An 18,980-nucleotide genomic window follows, 5' to 3' on the forward strand; every position below is an offset into this window, starting at 1 on the left:
GCCTATGCTAACTGTGCCCTGAGGTGCTTCTTTGAGGTATACGTGATAGTTTTGGGCGCCTGTGTGTACGACATTAGTACAGTTCCAAACGAAGTGATCTTTGTTCAGTTTTATTTGGACTGTAAAGCAAGTAAATTGTTAAGGAGGAATGTTTGTAGCCAGGTCCCTGCAGTGCTGGCCAGCCTTCGACAGGATGACTTCAGTCCTTTCAGGAGACCCTCACATCATCCCTTCACTTTCTTAGAGGTGAGCTCTTGAAACACACGGCACTCTGCCTCACCTCCCATCTCACCAGCTAGTTTATATTTCCACGAGGTGCTAAAGCAAAGAGCTTGGCACACGACATGAATATTTAGCTGGTTCTGGTTTCCAGCAGACTGACCGAGGTGGCATGGCTCAGAGACCTCTGTGACATGCATTTCTGAGAAGGATCAGGTTGCTGTCCTCTTCTGTGTCACAGGCCTCCACACAAGCAGGCTTCAGGGAAGGTTTTAAGGCTAGCAGACGTTTGCCTCGGAAGCTAGTACGTACCGGCTCACCTTTTAGCCCGAGTCGGCTCTCTTCCTGATGCAGGTTGGATGAATTTGCTCCTATGTGCTTAGACTGCCACTTGGTTGTGAAACTGTGTAGGAAGTGACTTTACCCTTTTTGCAGATCCAACATAAGGCCAGACTATGCCGACTCCAATTTCCACGATTTCAAGATGCACACCTTCACTCGGGTGACATCCTGCAGGGTCTGCCAGATGCTCCTGAGGTAAGCTTTCTCAGGCCCTTCTTCCTCTTTAAATGAAAGGGTGTAGTTGCAAAGCACCTCAGACTTCTCTAGCAATCTCCCTCTGAGGCAGAGGAGTTGCTGTCCCCCATGCTGGCCCTGGGTGCCTCTGTCCTTTTGCTGATGGCACTTTGGACAGGTCCATGATCCGATTTTCCTTACATTGGTTATTTTACATAAGCAGGACTTAGCACTTTTTAATACACCATTCTCTACTTTTACCTTTCAGGGGAACATTTTATCAAGGCTATTTATGTTTTAAGTGTGGAGCAAAAGCACATAAAGAGTGTTTGGGAAGAGTAGACAATTGTGGCAGAGTTAATTCCATTGGTAAGTCATGTTTATTGTGGGGATTCTGTTTCTAATGAGGACATAAAGCTTGCTACATATAATTAAGGCCCAATTGACTCTTAATATGTGTTTATTGGAACATATCTTTGTTTGAATGCATCATCAATAAGCACAATTAGAAAATTGTTTAAGATCTGTGTGACTTTCCTACATGACTTGGTTTTAAACTGTTTAATATTTATTTGACTTTTATACGTACTTGGAAGCAGAGGCTGCACTTGGATGGTAACCCCCTTCAGCTACCTCCATCCCAAAATATAGCACCAAATTATTTGAATACTGTCAATACAAACAGTAATAAAAAACAAAAAGAGAAAGAAAATGTTCTTCTGTCTTGAGCTCTTAAACTTTTTCTTTCTTCTCTTAAATATTTAGATCAGATTCGTTATTGGTTCCAGAAGCAAACATTACACAGACTAATTCAAGAATTCATGAATTGAATGCATTATCATTTTCCACATTGAACAAAGCATATATCCTTTGGATTTATGTAAACAGTTTCTGCTTGGTTTTTTAAAAATAGCACTCTATGCTTGTTGTATGGGCTTGTTAGAAATTATGCATTCAGTAGCCTTTGCCTCTCTCTGCTCCTCCTGGGCTGTCTCCCTTCTCTTTCTTTTCTAGCCTCTTTATTCTTTCTCTTTCTTCTTCTTTCTCTTTGTCCTTTTCCCCTGAGTTCCTCTCTGTTTTATCAATAAGACCTTTCAAAATCAGGAAGAGTTTTTGAACACAAAAAAGGATCTTTAACAGCTTGAGTTCAAAAGGTAGCCATGTCAACCTTTGATTTTCCCAGAGGAGAAGGTGGACATTGAATTATTTTGGATAATGTGAAGAAGAGCAGAACAGAGAATGTCTTATTTCAGGGCTGAGTTGAGAAAATGGACAGTTGTAGAACAGTGAGGCCTCTTAGAGGGCAGAGATCACAGCACAGCCCTGTCCCTCTGCTTCTTCAATAGGCATCTTCAGAGGGCACTATGTGCTCTTCTCTGTGCCAGGCAAGGACAACCATGCTGGCAAAGATCTTGACATTGACTGAATTCCTGCACTATGGTAGCTACTGCCCTATCCTTCAGAAACTCTTTAGTTTTCAGAGCAACCCTTCCCATGGCCGGTGAGTTCAGATGGCCTCTGTTACTTACTGGAGACAGTGAAGTTAAACAGACAAGGCTACCGTTTTCATCAGTCTGAAGGTCAGAACCCTTTACACAGTGGTGAAATAAACAGTGATGTTTTATGCCTTAAGACTGTTACTCTTCAACTGTCAACCTGATACAGCAAACACTTAGGTTTATTGTTTCATCCTTACCTATCCCATTCTTCAGTGAGCATACTATTTGCTTTATAAGATAAAGTGCTTTCAAAAGTCCTATAGTTTTAGATTTCAATTACTTGGTGAGAGTCAGGTGTTCTTAGGAGCCACACCTGTCCTCCCCACATAAGTCCTAAGAACTGGGACATAAATGCATTCTGATCCAGAGCCCCTTATTTTAAAGTGGAGAAACAGGCTCATAAACAGGTGAAAAGAAGGCAACCGAAGATAAGAATGCAAGTGCCCTGCAGGCCATAGATTGTGAGATATAAAGATATCATCCCTTAGAAGGCAGCAGCATTCTTTAACCTGTTTTGTAATTCTTGGAATTCACCACAAAGCAGGGGAAAGTTCTCTCTGGTTTTGTTTTTGAAACTCTGACTACGTTACAGGAATGCCTGCCCTTGAGCTTTTGAGTCTCTTGTGCTCACCACCAAGCTCCCATATTTTCCACATCCATGATTCTTTTCTCTTTTCTTTATGACCATTCCTGCTTCAGACTTTGAAGAGATTGAGTGAGTGACATTGAATTCTCATAATTAATTAGGTGTATGAAATGTCAAGAAGCTGCCTAGCAGACTTTTCTTCTTGGAGACCAGGCTTGATAACTTAGAAGTCCCGTCTTCAGGATGTAGGGACTCTATGTGATCACCGCATCAGCACCCTTCTCCCCTGTCCCTCAGCAGATGCCCTTTGAATACTGGGAGACATCACACTCACCTATCTTTGGAGTACTGGAGGTAACTGTCAAGGACAGACTTTCAATCTCAGCCTGGTAGATCTTCTTGTGAGTGTGGTAAAGTAGATATTATGTTGGGATTTTAGGCAAGCTACTCTCATGTTCTCTTCCCTGACCTGCTGAGAATCCCTGGTTGACATGTTTTGTAGTGAGAATTCTCTGCTGGGAGAAGTTCAGCCATTCGTTTACCCTAACTTCTTCAGCATCCGAGGCAACGCAGGCATAAGGAGGAGAGGAGGAAGCTCAAGATGCATTTGGGGCTGGAGATGAGCTTCGCTTGAGTGGGAATTCTGTATGCAGGGGAGCTTGGAGAACTTGACTTTGAGAAAATTATCCCAACAGGGTAATTTTGTTGTCAGTAATGTTGACTTAAAGCAAAGTTAAATGCTATATAATCACTTCCCACATAACATAAATCATAGCTTGAGACTCACTCTTATTTTATAGTGGTTTCTAGTTCCAAAGCTTAACCCAGTCTACCTGCATTCTCAAGGTAGAAAGGGAATTATGGCTGGCTAGTGTAGTCACAAGTACATTTATAGTTCAAGGTGTCATGGTGCATATGGATGGTGATATTGTAATAAACCATGAACACTTGTGGAAAGAGAACTCACTGTTCCCATTTGAATGGCCCATATTCACAGAAAGAAGTAGGGAGGTGATGAATAGTTGTGTAGCATGATGGAGTAGGCCAGGCTCTACTGCAGGTTAGAAACTCCTCCCCTCTACTCTGCTGTCCTTGTTGCATCCTCTAGGCATTCCCTAGCTGTCTCACTGTAGTCCTGGCCTCTCAGTTTTGCTCATTGGAAGCTGTTAGCCAGTCCCGATACTCTCTTTCATACTCTATTATCTCACAAGCCACCTTTGAAGAGCAGACTTATTTCTTTCACTTAAGATGCAGCCCACGTCTCATGAGAATGTGTCTTGGCTCCATCTCCATACAACATCTTTCCCCAAATCTGGATGTGACACCTTCGTCTTCTGCTCTTGTATTGTCCATCTCTCAGTTGCCTTGGAGTAATCTCCAGTACCTGGAACAAAGGCACTTTCCTTATGCCAGCACATGCTGTCTGACTTTTTGTAAGCCTGATAACGCCATCGCCCTCTTTACTTGCCTTTTGTTTTTCTCCTATCTTGCTTAGAACTTACTGCTACAGTAGTGATATACATGGAAATCTTACTGTCTCTATTTTCTGTCTGCTTCATCTTATTCCTTAGATAGATATTCTCAACTGATCTTTCCAAACCTTTTACAATCCATTGTATCACTCACATGTATTCTTTCCATTTCCTACAGAATACTGTCCAAGCTTTCCCCTAACAGCACACATAGTTCTGGTCATTTTTTCTGTCCCTCTTTTGACCATTCCTTAACATTCCCAACTGACATTGAGTTTCTGCCTATTCACAGTTCCTCAACTATTTTGTCATATACATCTTTTTTTTTTTCCTCTTGTAGTCTTTCTTTCCTTGTTCTGTTCGGTTCTTGAAAATTCAAGTAAATGTTACTTCATTTGGAAGACTTTCTGGTATTCTGCATGCCTGGTCTTTCTTAAGTCTATCAGTTGTCTGTGTTTTCCTGGCATCTTGTAATTAACTTTATCATAGCGTTTATCACATTTATGATAATTGCCATCTGGCTGATCTCTCTAATTAGAATCAACCATATGCAGTTGATGTTTTGACCTAAGGGAAGACCTGGTGTTCAACCCACTAGAGTGATAGATGACTGAGTGAGGGTCCTGAGCCCTGAAGATCACTAGCATCCTAAATCTAGATGCAGTGGGTGTGGGAGTCTATCCAGGCTTTGGTTCCTTGCTTGTAGAGATAAAAGCTTGATAAGATGGCTGACAAAAGAAACAAAACCAACAGACAAACAAACAAAAGCCCTCATTTTGTGAATCACTGGGTTGTACTTTAAATATGAAATAAACTAAGTAGACCTTTTACATTCCTTTCTGGGTCGTTATGCATGGAAAGGCTTATGCCCTAAGCACGGATTACCAGGTGGTACACCGGGGTAGGTTAAGGAGAGGCAAAAAAATGAAACAGATCACAGAACATCTGGTGCTAAAAACCAACAACAATAACAACAACAACAACAACAACAACACCCTTTCTTTTATATAAATCTCCTTCCTGATCTAGTCAGTTTTATTGTTGGGATGTTTTGCTTTGTTTGTTTTTGTTTGTTTGTTTTAGCTCTTATTGCTATCTCTAATGGAATGGAATATTACCCCCTTTCGTCTTTCAGATCCTGAATGGGTCCTTTCTTTTCTTAGTTCCTGTCTTACTTCCTTGCCAATCATTAATATCACGTTAATCATCTGATGGTCATATGAATTTAATTCTTTAATTAGTGTAGAGGCTAGGACTTATTATTTTCCAAGGTTAGGCTGTACTGTGATAGCAGAGTACGCCCCCCACCCCCCCCGTAGTTTTACAGTTTAATTCACACTCACAAGAAGATCTACCAGGCTGAGATTGAAAGTCTGTCCTTGACAGTTACCTCCAGTACTCCAAAGATAGGTGAGTGTGATGTCTCCCAGTATTCAAAGGGCATCTGCTGAGGGACAGGGGAGAAGGGTGCTGAGGGCTCTACCTTTTTTACTGAACTCCTGCTTGACTTGACTCCTGCTTGTTCACCATAGAAGCCTTGATGATCACTACTCACAAAGGCTCTGAAGTCTTTGCCAAACTTCCCAGTGATAGTAATGAATAGGTATGAATGCCATTATATGAGACTCTCAGCAAGTTACTGCAAAGCTGATGCAATTCTAGGGTGGTGTTTCCTTCTCACAGTACAGCATTGGGAGGCACTAATCCCAGGCTGCAAACTTCAGGCTCATTTATAATCTTGCTTGGTAGTAACATATGACTATATGACTAAGTCCCCTTTGCCCCCTTCCTATCCTGACAGAGATCAATATAGCTTTGATTTTCATCTTCCAGACTAAACAAAGAGAGAAATAGAGTAGCATTAGATGCAAATATTGCTGTACCAGACAACTTTGGTTTAATGTATACAACTTTGGTTTAATGTATTTTTTCTTCAGTAAGAACACAAGCTTCAGCTGCTCTAATATTTAGCCAAAGCAGATCTCCATTTGCTTATCTGTGTAATTGCTCCTTTATCTAGGTCAGCTGCTGCTCCTGCTGCTGCTGTAGCTGGCTCTAATAGGAATGGAGTTGCCTTAGTATCCTGCTGGCTTTTAAAGCTGTGAGGTTCTTGCCTAGAACCTGTACAAATCTGGGTCTGAAATGGGCTCTTTTATAAATAGCATTGCATATTTTAAGATGCAGTGAAACTTGTAGAGTAAAATATTATTTCAGTCTTCTACCACCAGGCCTTTTTATCATGTTAATTGAACAAACGGAGCCTTGATCTCTGATTTCATTACCAAGAGGTGACTTTGCTTCTGTGTGAGGGCACTTAAACCTTTTGTATAAGTGAGTCATCTCTTTTGATTCATCAAGACAATTTTATATGCAAGAATAGCTATTTTACCTTTTATTTGACAGTTAGGGTCAGCTTAGTGATGCATTCATAATTGTTTTTTGAAAAAGAAGAATTGGAAACTGGTTTTTGTTAGAATTAAGTTGAAATCACCCCCCTCAACCCCAGGTATTATTTATGGAGTGTAGCTTTCTGTTCTTTTCCCAAACACCATCGTAGATCAGAACAGAGAGCAGAACATTTATATAGCATCTTTCAAACTTTGTTCAATGTTGCTGTATGTTTTATAGCAATAGCATGTTAGCTATGATGGCTGGATACCTTCCATAATAACATCAGTAACTGCTTTTATGTGGCCCCTCTTGGAACAACCAATCTTAATGAGCATTGACTTATTTGGTCTTAAACAGAACTTCAAGTAAAAGATAACAAATTGTGTAATAAGGTATGAATTGAGAGTCAATTCTATTGGAAAAAAATAAATATGACAAAACTGAATTTGGCATTTAAACAAGCATATTATGGAATCTAAAACTTAAGTGAAAATTATTATTTTACCCAAGAATGTCCATTGAGCACTGCTGGCTTCAGTGATGGAGTTCAGCAACGGCTCCAGCCATTAGTTACAGCACCTTAGTTACATAACTTCTCAGAAGTATGTTAAGCCAGTTGGGACATGATGAAAGAATTCAAGGCTTAAACCCCTGGAGGTCCTGTAAGTCACCATCTAGAAAATTCCTGAAAGGGAAAGAACATTTTATAATGTGATCAATAGGAGCCCGAGAAGAAGGCTGCAGGGAAAGAACAAGTTGAGGATTAAAAACTTTTAGAAACTTAAAGAGTTGAATTACTATCCTAAGAAAGTTCCCACGAGAGAAAAAAAAGAGAGAGATAGAAAGAAGAGACTTTTCAACCAGCAACCTTTTTTCCTAGGTCAGAATTTAGCCAAAGACATGATGATAACTGTCTCTTATTATCCACGATGTCTTTGCTGTCTCATGCACACAGAAAATTTTAGTGTTACAAGCTTCTGCCACAGTAGATTTGGATTGATACCATGAGAAAGCGAAGGGTGGAACTGGAGGCTTCAAAATGAGATCAACTTTCCCATGGAGCACTTCTTAGGGAAGGTTGTTGTTCCATTTTTCCAGCAAGAGTAAACTTTTACTTTGAAATTCATCTGAACTAGTATAGTCGTTGGATTTCCCTCCCATGTTACCACTGCATTACTGTAAGTTAATGAGCTGTTGGATTAATACTTATGTGAATTAAGATTATGTCTATAAAGGAGTCAGTCTAGTTTAATGCTTTTGTCGCTGTCAAAAATTCAAAAGTATAAACAAAGGGTCTTAGAATTTCTGAACAGAATAGATTCTAAAACAAAAACTTACTATATGGTATGATGTAAGAACTCAGTTTTTTTTGGGGGGGGAGTGTGTTTTTTTTTTTTTTTTTTTTTTTTGGTTTTTCGAGACAGGGTTTCTCTGTCTAGCCCTGGCTGTCCTGGAACTCACTCTGTGAGACCAGGCTGGCCTCAAGGCCAGCTGGTTTCAAACTCAGAAGTCCGCCTGCCTCTGCCTCCCAAGTGCTGGGATTAAAGGTGTGCACCACCACTGCCCAGCAAGAACTCAGATTTTAAGAATGTATATTTGTACGCTTTACTTAAGTCAGCCAGTTCAGAGTACTGGCTGTTCTTTGCTGAGTCTACGGAAGTGACGAGACTGTGTCCCTGGTGGCTATGAGGATGGGTAATAGATGTTGAAGGGGAAAGGCTGTAAGGACTCCTGTGACACTGTAGCTGGAGACCTATCCACCTCTGGACCCCTGCTTTCTTACATGCATTACACTAGAAGGCTTTGTGTAAAGTGACTTTTAGTGACTCAACTCAGGGTGATGTGGAAAATAGATTTCCTTGATGTTAGCCTAAAGGAAGTATGCAAGCAAGCGGAAGATGGTAAGAAGAGGAAGTGAAGGAGGAAGAGCACATTGAAACAAAGTCAGCTTAGTCATATTTGTTCTTCATTGGTATCAGTCTGATCCCAGCCAAATGCTCATGCCTTCCTGGAGTTTGTCGTCGGTAACACTCATGCCAAGAAATGACTGTCTTGTAGCCAGTCCTACATCATGAGATAGGAAAAGACTGTGAAGGAGGGGGGTCTTCTCTTCCTTACATGGGAAGAGGTGTGGCTTTTTGAAGAGTAAGGTAGAAACCTTAATCCCACTGTTTCCTTTTACCAAGCAGCACCCAGAGAACGCTCATGAAGCTGAGTGTCACGAACATTGGCAGTAAGGCGATTTTTCAGTTTTATGCAACAAATAATACATTTGAAAAATGTTGTAAAAGACCTGCTTCACAAGGGCATCAAAACATCCCCATGCAAAGAATCATTAAGAAGGATATTTAAAATTTAAAAAGTACACGTTCAGTAATAAACTCCAAATCTGAAAGATATGAGAAATCTCCTGACAGTACCGTAGCTTTCCTTAGTTTCTTTCTGTGCTTTGTGGTCTGTGGTTTATGGTTGGTACTTTTGGCTATTTATCTGACTTGTCAGCTGAAGATGATGGTAGTTTGGAACATCCTGGAATGCATAAGTTTTTCAGGGTACTAGTGAAATGGGGACTCCAGGTATACACTTCTAAGGGCACAGGCTCAGTTGCTAGGGAGATGTCTCTCAGGGGGAAAAGGCTTGCTGGGCAAGGACGAGCTCTTGAGTTTAGAACAGCTCTGAACCCACATAAAAGCCAAGTGTGGTGGTGTACCACAGTGACTCAGCACAAGGATGGGGACAGGTGAATCCTGTGAGCTTGCTGGCTAGTCAGCTGGCCTAACTGAAATGCTAAGGTCTAGGTTCAGAGAGAGACCCTGTATCACAATGTAAAGTGGAGAAGCAACAAAGGAAGCTAGCAGGTATCAAACTCTGTGTTTTACCACACACAGGTAAGTTCCATTACCATCATAGAATACACACACACACACACACACACACACACACACACACACACACACACATGCTCGCGCACACACACACATGTGTACACATGTGTACACACATACATACACACATACATGCACACACATACACACACATATATGCCCACACACAGACATGCACACACACATGCACATACACACATACATGCACACATGCATATATGCACATACACACATGCACATACATGCACGCGCACACACACATGTGTACACATGTGCACACACATACATACACACATACATGCACACACATACACACATATATGCACATACACACAGACATGCACACACATACATGCACACATGCATACATGCACATACACACATACACACACATGTACATACATGCACGCACACACACACACACACACACACACACACACACACACACAGTGTGGAGGCTTTGAGAGAAGCAAAACAAACCAGCAGAAACCCTAAGTTCAGATCACCAGCCTTCTGAGTCTGGCTGAAAGATAACTCTCCCAGCTTCCTTTCTCAGCCATCTCTCTCAGGTCTTGGGTATTCTATCTCCTGAAGCATGTTTGTATAGGGAAAGAACAGAAGTGAGCTAGCCTTTCTGTCTAGGAATATTCCTTGGTAAACACTGGTTTCAGAACTAGCAAAGACCCCATCACAGAAGGCGTCCAGTCATCTGTGAAGCTACGGGGCTGGGGTTTGAAATTGACAAAGGAGGCAGACTTAGATTTTCTCTCGAAGGTGACTTTCTGCTTGTGGAGCTTCTGTTCCCGTTAATCTGGAGTTATCCCTTAAAAAAAAAGAAAAGAAAAGAGAAAAAGAAAAAGAAAAAATAAGGAGTAAAAAAAGAAAGGAAGAGGAAAGAAAGAAAAAAATAAAAACGGGGAAGTCCACAGAGCGACCTCCTGGTCCTTGCCCCAGGCAGTCTTCCTGTGTAAGCTGTCTGCTCTAGCAGGGCAGGTGTTCTGGTAGGAGCTTTCCTGGTGAACTCTGGCCGAGTGGATTCTTGGAGCCTTTTAAGGAAACAGTCTACAGAACTGTATCCAGGTCTGCCCGTGCTCTCCTGATGTCTCCTTTGGTTGCATCTGTTTTTTTTTTTTTTGTTGTTTGTTTTGTTTTCAGATCCTTTCTTAGAGGTTATTTTGGATGGGAAAAGTGCAGGCATGGGCTCACAGCAGCAAGGGCTTTTCACTCCAGCTGGAGAACTTATAACTTGTTTAGATGCTGCTAGATGTGGGAGAGGGGAGGGAAAAGCCTGCAGATCAGTTTTCCGTCTGCAGCATGTGCTCTTATTCCGATACCCTTTGCCCCCTAACCCCTCACCCACCCCCAGCCCCCCAACCAGATTGCTCACCTGAAGGTCTCAAGGCTTTGTAAGTGTGATTCAGTTTTAGGAACCAAACAATAGTAAAAAGATGGTGTGCCTGTTTTATAAATATGTGAAGTAAGGTGAAAGAGTGTTGGAACTGAATCTTGACTGAGGTGGTTTGTTTGTTTGTTTAAGTATCTATCCGTAAGCCAAAGTATACTTTCTCTAAAATAAAAAGTAAGTATTACTGCCAGTTAATGGGAACCTTCTCACGTGGTGGTGGTATGCTGTGCTGTGTTAGGCTCGCATTTGCAGGAACTTGTCTGCACAGTATCATTAAACAGTGTGTTTGGATCTTAAAATGTGTTGAAAGAAAGACTTGCATCTCAGGATGGAATCTTGCATATAAATTAGTGTAAGTCCTTGTTTTAAGGAGTTTTATGAGGCTGAATTGACATTGCTTAAGAAACAGTTGGAAAAGTTAAGCGTAACCCACAAGTCATTTAGGAGTATGAGTCACCTTTCTGACAAGCCAATAAGGTAAGAGAACCCGGGTTGCTAAACAATTACAAGCCCAGCCCAAGAGACCCTGGAAGTGTACTACAGGTATCAGTTAAGAAAACAAAGCGGCAGTGTTCTTGCCACTCTGCAGAGGACAAGCTAAGGCTGCCAACCCAACCAAACGACCCGCACTGACGATGCCAATTTTTACCTTTGTTTCAGAACAAGGGCCATTCAAACCACCAGAGGTAAGACTGACATTTAAACTTTTTATGTAAGCTTTGCATTTCAAGCTGTTTGCTAACTTCAACAGGCTTGAGCTCTTATGGTGTTAAATGTGCCTTTCCTGATGAACTGAGTGAAGCTGAAATGGAGGGAGCCACCAGGTGCTTGTCAAAATACGAACTGAATCCGGAATTTTCACGGTTGTTGTCTGGAAGCCTGAGGTTGAGGGGAAATGTGGCTCTTTTGCCCACACTCACACTTCGTGAAGGATCAGCTCTGTGTGCTGAGCAGGGTGGCCCCCTCTAGGGAAGTCGCAAGACCTATTGCCCACCGTGAACTGTTGTTTCACTGCCCAGTGGTAGCTTCTGGGAGTTCTGCCATACTTTTACCAAGAATTTGGGTTCAGATTTTTAGCACTTTCCTCTTTCAGCACAAACTTGGTCAGTACTGAGTCACATTGATCAAATCAAGCTCTGATAACATTTCCTTTTGGTTTAACACAGTCTAACTCTCAGCGGCTTAAAAATATGTGGTTCATAAGTATATCTCTCAGAATAAAGCTACTTTGAAATATGGAAGGCAGTGTTAAAATATGACAGACCTCAGAACATCATTATTTTAGCCATTAGTCAAAAGTTACAAAAGTTTTACCTGACTCTGAAAAGATACAATAGTAAAAGATTTTTTTAAAAAAGCAAATGAAAATATATATATATGTACATATATGTATATATATATTTATTTTCATTTGCTTTTACATTTCATTTGCTATACATACATATATATATGTATATATATATAATGAATATAAGGTCATTTGAGAATTCCAGAAGGAAAGAATGACATCAGTCTGTTTACTAAATTCCTATTATCTGTCTTTGAAAATGCCTCTGTTTTCAGCATCAACAAACAAAACCTAAACCAAAATAAAGAGCCAAACCCAAACAAGCAACCAGAAAATTAAACCATCCCAGGGCAATATGCCTTTGCATTATTAGCATGCCTTTTTTTAATCATCTAGTATTTAAATAGTTGGTAAAAATATGGAAACCATGAAGAAATGCCTTCAGAGGGTCTTGTCTCTTCTTTATTGTATGTGTGTAACTTCTGCAGACAAGATATAATCAAGGGTGTGGTATGAGGAAGCCCGTGCTAGATGCAGCTGCTCAGAGTGCCTACTACATGAGTGTCAGGATAGAGAGTTTAGACCAGGAACATATAAGAAGCTAACAATATTTCTGGAATAAAAATTAGAACATAATGATGCCTTTCAGGCTAACTCTAGTTATTCTCAAATTTCTGTTCTGCTTCTCAGACAGGGAGGGATGCACTTATATCAGAGCTGTTAGGGTTCTTCTTATAGGGTATGACCTTGCTAAACATGCTGCTCTTAGTCCTGGGCTTCAACTCAAAGTTATTTTACATTTATCCTAGTAGACATGTATATTATTTTTTTCCTAAGAAAATGATTTCATTTTATTTCGAGGAAGTAATATGAAGTGGGAGTATTTGCAGAAGGAAAATGTGCTAATAAGAAGTAGTTAATCATTCTCACATGATATTAAATAATTCTCTCAGACACATTTATACCCTTAAAATTACATGTGAGCCTATTAATAAAAAGAAATTAATTTTCATGTTGAAAATTTGAAAATGTAGCGTCGGTGTTGTAGTGATTTTCTTAACTTTTGAATGTAATAAGTGCAATTCTCACTTAATGTTTAACTTTACTAATAGCTCCACTCTGTCTGGGTAGACGATGATAGCATACTGAGGGTAGCCAATTCGTTTGGAAATGGCTTCATTTTAGCAAAAAGAATATCAAGAATGTGTTTTTTATTTTGTTTTTTTTCTTGAAAAACTTTCTGTCTCTCCTACACTGCCTTTGACTTCCCCTTGGTTCCTATGATTGTATTATTGGGAGTTTTTCTATTAAAAAGTTGGCTTCTTTCACAAGGCAGGTCTCATAACCACAGGACACACATGCCCGTGTACCTGCGCCTGGGCGGTCACCTATGGTGCAGTCTGGGCTTTCAGGGACCCTCCAAACTACCCGAAGTTTTTTAGCACTTTGCTCTACATGTCTGTCTACTCAGGCACTTTACATCTGTTCCCCTTTGCTGAGAAGCCAAAGCTAACTTCTCAAAAAACAGAGGAAGCTTTTCCTTATATTGTTGGTAAAAATCAACAGAGAATAAGTTCTTTTTCCTCAAAGAAGCAAGAAGACAGGATATTTAGACAATACACATTTAAAAAAAATTAGTAAAGACAAGGCAGTGAAGGAAGAAATAATTACCAAATGCTTATAATATTAGGTTTGCCTCCCCAACCTCCCTGGGTAGAACAAAAGAGTCAGACTCCTGAGACCAACTCCCATGTCTCCTGGGCCTGTGACTACCAGGCACGGCTGCCATGTGTGTCCTTTCTTTCCCAACTTTATCTAAATACAAAATATCTACATTTTCTTTCCAACCATGAGAGAAAACTGGGGAGAGAAAGACATTGAATTCTGCATTTTAGAAAGATTTTAACATATCTTGAAATTTTTACAGTAAAAAAAAAATGCTTGTCAGGTGCTTTTAAAGTATAGTTAATCACAGTTTCTCCAAATGTACTTTATTTAGTTGGGATTTCCCTTTGTGTGTAGAATTAATTTAACGTACAGTTTATTTTACTGCCTACCTCCCCTGCAGAAAAGTTTCTGGTTTGAGGGTGACTGGCTTAAACGACTTTTCAGGAAGATCATAAAACAATCAGTAAGGCAGGTGGACTGCAGTGACAGATGCCTGGAATCTCAGCTCCTGGGGAGACCGAGGCAAGACGATCTCTTGCATGTATGGATTTGAGATCAGCTTTAGCCGCCCAGTGGAACCTTAGTTCAAAACCGCAACACAAATATAGATGCTATCATTTCCAGAACGTATCCTTTGTGTGAATTTGGACTTTCGCACCACCACCAAGTTAATAACAATAGTAACACTAAAAAATCACTTAATGATCCACACACATAGGACAAATGAACTCTCACTACCATCCTGGCCAAGTAATTGTTATTATAATTTTTCCGGAAAGATTGGGGAAACACAAGCAGAATGTTTTAACTTTGAAAATAATCTCCTTTTCTATATGATCATTAACTGCATTGTGTCACCTACTTTAATCTTGAAGCCCAAGGTAAAACAGGGCAAGACAGTTTCTGTTGCCAGGTAAGGTGATGGTGTTGACGGGAAGCAAACCCGGATGCCATAATTTTTCTGTGGAAAGTGTCATGGGTTTTGTCGTTTGCTGTCCTTTCTATAGAGAGCTCAAAAATCAGTCTATCAAATTTTTGGTAAGAAAGAGTTTGGTTTTGGCAGCAGTTTTCTTTCATGTTTTCAGAGGAGGATCTATAACCCTCATGCCTTTCTTATTTATGTCTTGGCCACCAAGTAGCCTAGGGCAACACGTTTTCTTACAGTGATTCTTTCTAATGGTTTTCCTAGCATTGATACCCTGCTTACTCAACAGAAATCCCTGCAGACTTTAATGATCCTATTAGTCTTTTACAAACACATTTTGAAAGTGGTTGAGGTTAGAATAAAAAATTTCATGTTTAAAGTTTCTCTACTTTGCTTTACCCAAGAATCCTAGAGTCTTTAGGACATGGCTTTGAGTACCTTGAGGTATTTTTCCCCCAATTTCTACATTTCAGTGATTTAACTTATGACTGAAACCAACATGAGAAGCCACCCTGAGAGAAATCCACAGCTTATGTGTGCTTCTTCAATCTGGGATTCTCTGACGAAACTATGTCCTTATACCCACAATGACAAATTCCAACATACATAAAAAAGAAAGTTCCTCTTATGATAATCTCAATAATTCAGTGGTCCTACAACAACTTCACATCTACTTATATAACAAAAATTAAAAAAAAACCTTCATTAGTTCTGAGGATACTGTAGCAATCAAGTAACAAAGAATTCAATGCTTATGAAATCAAATAACCATTCATTTTTCAGATTTAAAATCTCTTGCAGTGTTTTATTCTTTTCTTTTCTAAGTGTGATGGCTTGTTTTTTTTATTTTTATTTTTGTTTTTGTTTTTGATTTTTTTAAATGAAACCTTCCTGTAATAATTTTTTTTTTTGCTTCATGAACTGAATGCATTTTTTAAATATAAAGATACTATTCATCTATAATTAAAACACATTATCAGTTAAGTATTTTCTGAAGCCAGAGCTCTGGGTCTTTGGTTTGAGATTGTATGCCTTTTTCAGTCATTGGTCTGTCATGGCCCAGAAATACTTGAGTTAGAATTTTTACATATCTGCTTAAGGCTGTTATTCATATTTCTTTGCTGGGAATATTTTCTTAATTATGAATGAGGTTGGTTTTCCTATAACCTATAATCCTATGAAGTTGGTTTTCCTATACCCTATAATCCTATGACTTTAAGAATTATTAAGCTATGACTCATAAATAAGGCAAACAAAAGTATTTCTGTTCATTTCAGTGACTTACAAGATGTAATGGCAGTCTAATGGAAACTTACCGGAGGAATTATATTAAATTGTAAATAGAAACATTCAAACATTTTGTTCATGGTTAGCTAGGATTCTAATTGGAGCTGAGGCGAAGCTGATTGCCAGCGCCTCCCCTCTACAATGATCCTCTACCACATCACCATTGTGTCTGACTTGCTTTGTTTTCCTTACAGAAACGGACCAACGGACTTCGGAGACCTTCCAGACAGGTGGACCCAGGTCTGTTTCTCGTTATATATCCTATGATAACTGCAGTTAGGTGACTATGAAAGTATATGGAAATTGCTGAGGCCAGTCAGCTGCCCTGCTGGCCTTTGTCCCCACAGTTTGGTCTGTACCTTGTGACCAGGAGGTGAAAGTCTGAAGTGCAAATCATTCCTGGGTGACTAGCCTCCAGCTCTGTGTGCTTTCTGCCCTTGGAGGTTGAGCTGGTTATTTGCTTACTGAGCAGCCTCCGGGTGCCTGCCTAATGCTAACATACCCAGCACCCTCCTCCTTTCCCTCCTAAATCAGGTAAGGAAAGCAATCAGCTCACCACCACTGTTCTTAGAGGGCAAGGGACAGCATGCAGCTGCTACCCTCCCGACTTGGGGAAGGTTTTGTGTTCTCTATTTATGACTTGACATCAGCAAAGTCATCAGATCTCTGAACAAGTGTCTTCTGGAGACCAGTGATTCAGCTGCAAAAACAAAAGAAAACAAAACAAATAAACAAAACAAACAAAACCCCTGTCTTTCCCTAACATGGTGAAGTTTGCCCTATTGTTATCTTAGTATAATTACTTTTTCACTCTTTAAGAAATGCCTTTCACAGTTTAGTCACTGAACCGTCTGTTCTGGGCACGATCCTGTCCTTGGAGGTGTAAAGGAATTCTTCCTAGATAAAGCGTTTAAATATGTGAATCTGATAGTCCGTCGAGTGTGCTGTGAGATGCAAGGTAGCCCCCCTAGATCTGGATTGCTGCTTAGATTTTCATTCTTATCCACTGCACTGTTTGTCTGTCTGTAAAGTTTTTTCAAAGCATATGATCCTTTGACTGAAACCACACCCAGGCTGGCCCTACTGGTTTGAGATGGCAGAGATGGAAGCCCCATTGCCTCTGGCTAGAAATTGACTTATATCCTGAGATCTGTTTAACTCATTTAACTACAGAACAAAATTAATGCCATTAAAAAACAAAAACAAAAAAAAAACCACAGGGTTCTGTTTTACTTTTTAACAGTTCTGACCTTCCCAAGCCAAGATCCTTTGTAAAGAGTCTATAGGATGACATTTAGAAGAGAACTCATTTGTTTGTATTTAATAGACGTGTGTTTATTGTGTAAGCAGTGTTTTTTTATTGTTTCGTGTGAATTATATTTCTATTCCCGAAAATAATCTGGCTTTTGGAAGTGTTATTCTGAAATTTCTTTTTCTCCTCTGGGCATTTTTATTTAGTCTATTTCCCTGCAGAGAAATACATTTACTTATAGAGTCAGAAGATGCACATTTAACTCTTTGCAATTTACTCCACAGCCAGTTCTCTACAATCCTTTAGGTTGTTTAAAGGAAAGTGTAGTGAATTTTCAGATTATAAATATGGCCAAGGAGATCAGTAACAAAGCAATTAAATTCCTGCATGACGAATAAGTTTACAAATATTCGAAAAGTGGGTCTGCACCTTATAGGATATTTTCCTGTAGTTTTGATATTTCCATGTGAGTACATGTTCCATTCATCACATCTCTATGAAGAAACAAATGGGCGATGCTCTTGTGGCCGCGGCCTCAGTGAGGTTCCACACATCCCTTCTGTTAGCCACTCCTGGCTTAGGCCTGAGGTATGTGTTGAGCCTGATGGCTTTCTCAACTCTGCCTCGTCCTGCTGCTGGCCTGACATGCCTTCTTTGCTCAGGATGAACCCTTGTTTGACAGTTGTCTTGTGAGCAACTGATGTGATGTGTTCAGCAGATTTTCATGATTCTTGGGGGCATGTTTATCCCAGATGTTTAAAGAGATCCAGACAACAGGCAGAACGTACACAGCTTTCTAGGAGCAGGGTTTGCCATTGATGTCTTTGCTGGAGAGGTTCTTTTGACTATCCCACCCTCTTTTCTAACTAATATCACTAACACCTCTAAGGTGTAACACACTGATTGCATTCTAGAACCCCATAAGAATGGATTGTAGAAAAATAATCAGACTATTGGGGGGTTGGGGCAAATGTACCTATTTCATCAGGGTCAAATTTCAGAGGCCTGTACAAAACTAAATCACACATAGACCTTTATCTTTGGAAAGGACAATAATACATAGTTATGTGTACAGAAGACTTAATAAACATTTGTTACATGAATTAGTGAATTTCTATATGTTTTTCTTTAGATGTTGACTCTCTTGTTTTTTATATATATACGTTTTGGTTAAAATATATCACTTTTTCTCCATCTCTTCCATCCTTCTAATCTCTCCCCTCTCTTCCCTTCAACTCCTTCCTTCCCTCCCTAAATTGATAGCCTCTTCTTCAACATTATTATTGTTATGCAATATGTATGCATGTACATATTAACATATATGTATATATTTGCACAAATATGTAAGTACAACCTGAGTCTGTTTTTGTTGTTTGTGTGCATGTGTTTTTACTTTGTATCAGACAACCAATTAGGGGGTTCATCTTTGGGAGAGACTGACTCCCCCTTCTCAGCAGTCATCAGTTATCTGCAGTGGCTTATTAGAGTGTGATCCCATAAGATTTCCCCTTTTCCTAGCTAGTATGTCTATTGCTATTGCTATTGTTCAGATCTTGATTATGCATCCATTTCTGTGAGAGACCCCCT

At 39.9% G+C, this 18,980-nt stretch overlaps 1 protein-coding gene and 1 long non-coding RNA gene across 3 annotated transcripts in view; one reads left to right on the forward strand and one right to left on the reverse strand.

Annotated features, from left to right (window-relative positions):
- The window catches only part of Vav3 (vav guanine nucleotide exchange factor 3), a 343,048-nt gene that overhangs the window by 224,264 nt on the left and 99,804 nt on the right, over nt 1–18,980 (forward strand). The window contains exons 16-19 of the mRNA XM_031375228.1: nt 655–756; nt 1,004–1,104; nt 11,634–11,659; nt 16,336–16,381. Coding sequence (XP_031231088.1) covers nt 655–756; nt 1,004–1,104; nt 11,634–11,659; nt 16,336–16,381 — 275 coding nt within the window. The remainder of the gene's footprint in view (nt 1–654; nt 757–1,003; nt 1,105–11,633; nt 11,660–16,335; nt 16,382–18,980) is intronic.
- Nucleotides 1–18,980, reverse strand: part of LOC116093654 — a 43,340-nt gene that overhangs the window by 6,030 nt on the left and 18,330 nt on the right. For both annotated transcript variants that reach the window (XR_004119779.1, XR_004119778.1), the window contains exon 6: nt 7,189–7,368. This is a non-coding gene — a long non-coding RNA (uncharacterized LOC116093654). The remainder of the gene's footprint in view (nt 1–7,188; nt 7,369–18,980) is intronic.

This window comes from Mastomys coucha, unplaced genomic scaffold (assembly GCF_008632895.1).
Source record: "Mastomys coucha isolate ucsf_1 unplaced genomic scaffold, UCSF_Mcou_1 pScaffold16, whole genome shotgun sequence".
NCBI lineage: Eukaryota > Metazoa > Chordata > Mammalia > Rodentia > Muridae > Mastomys > Mastomys coucha.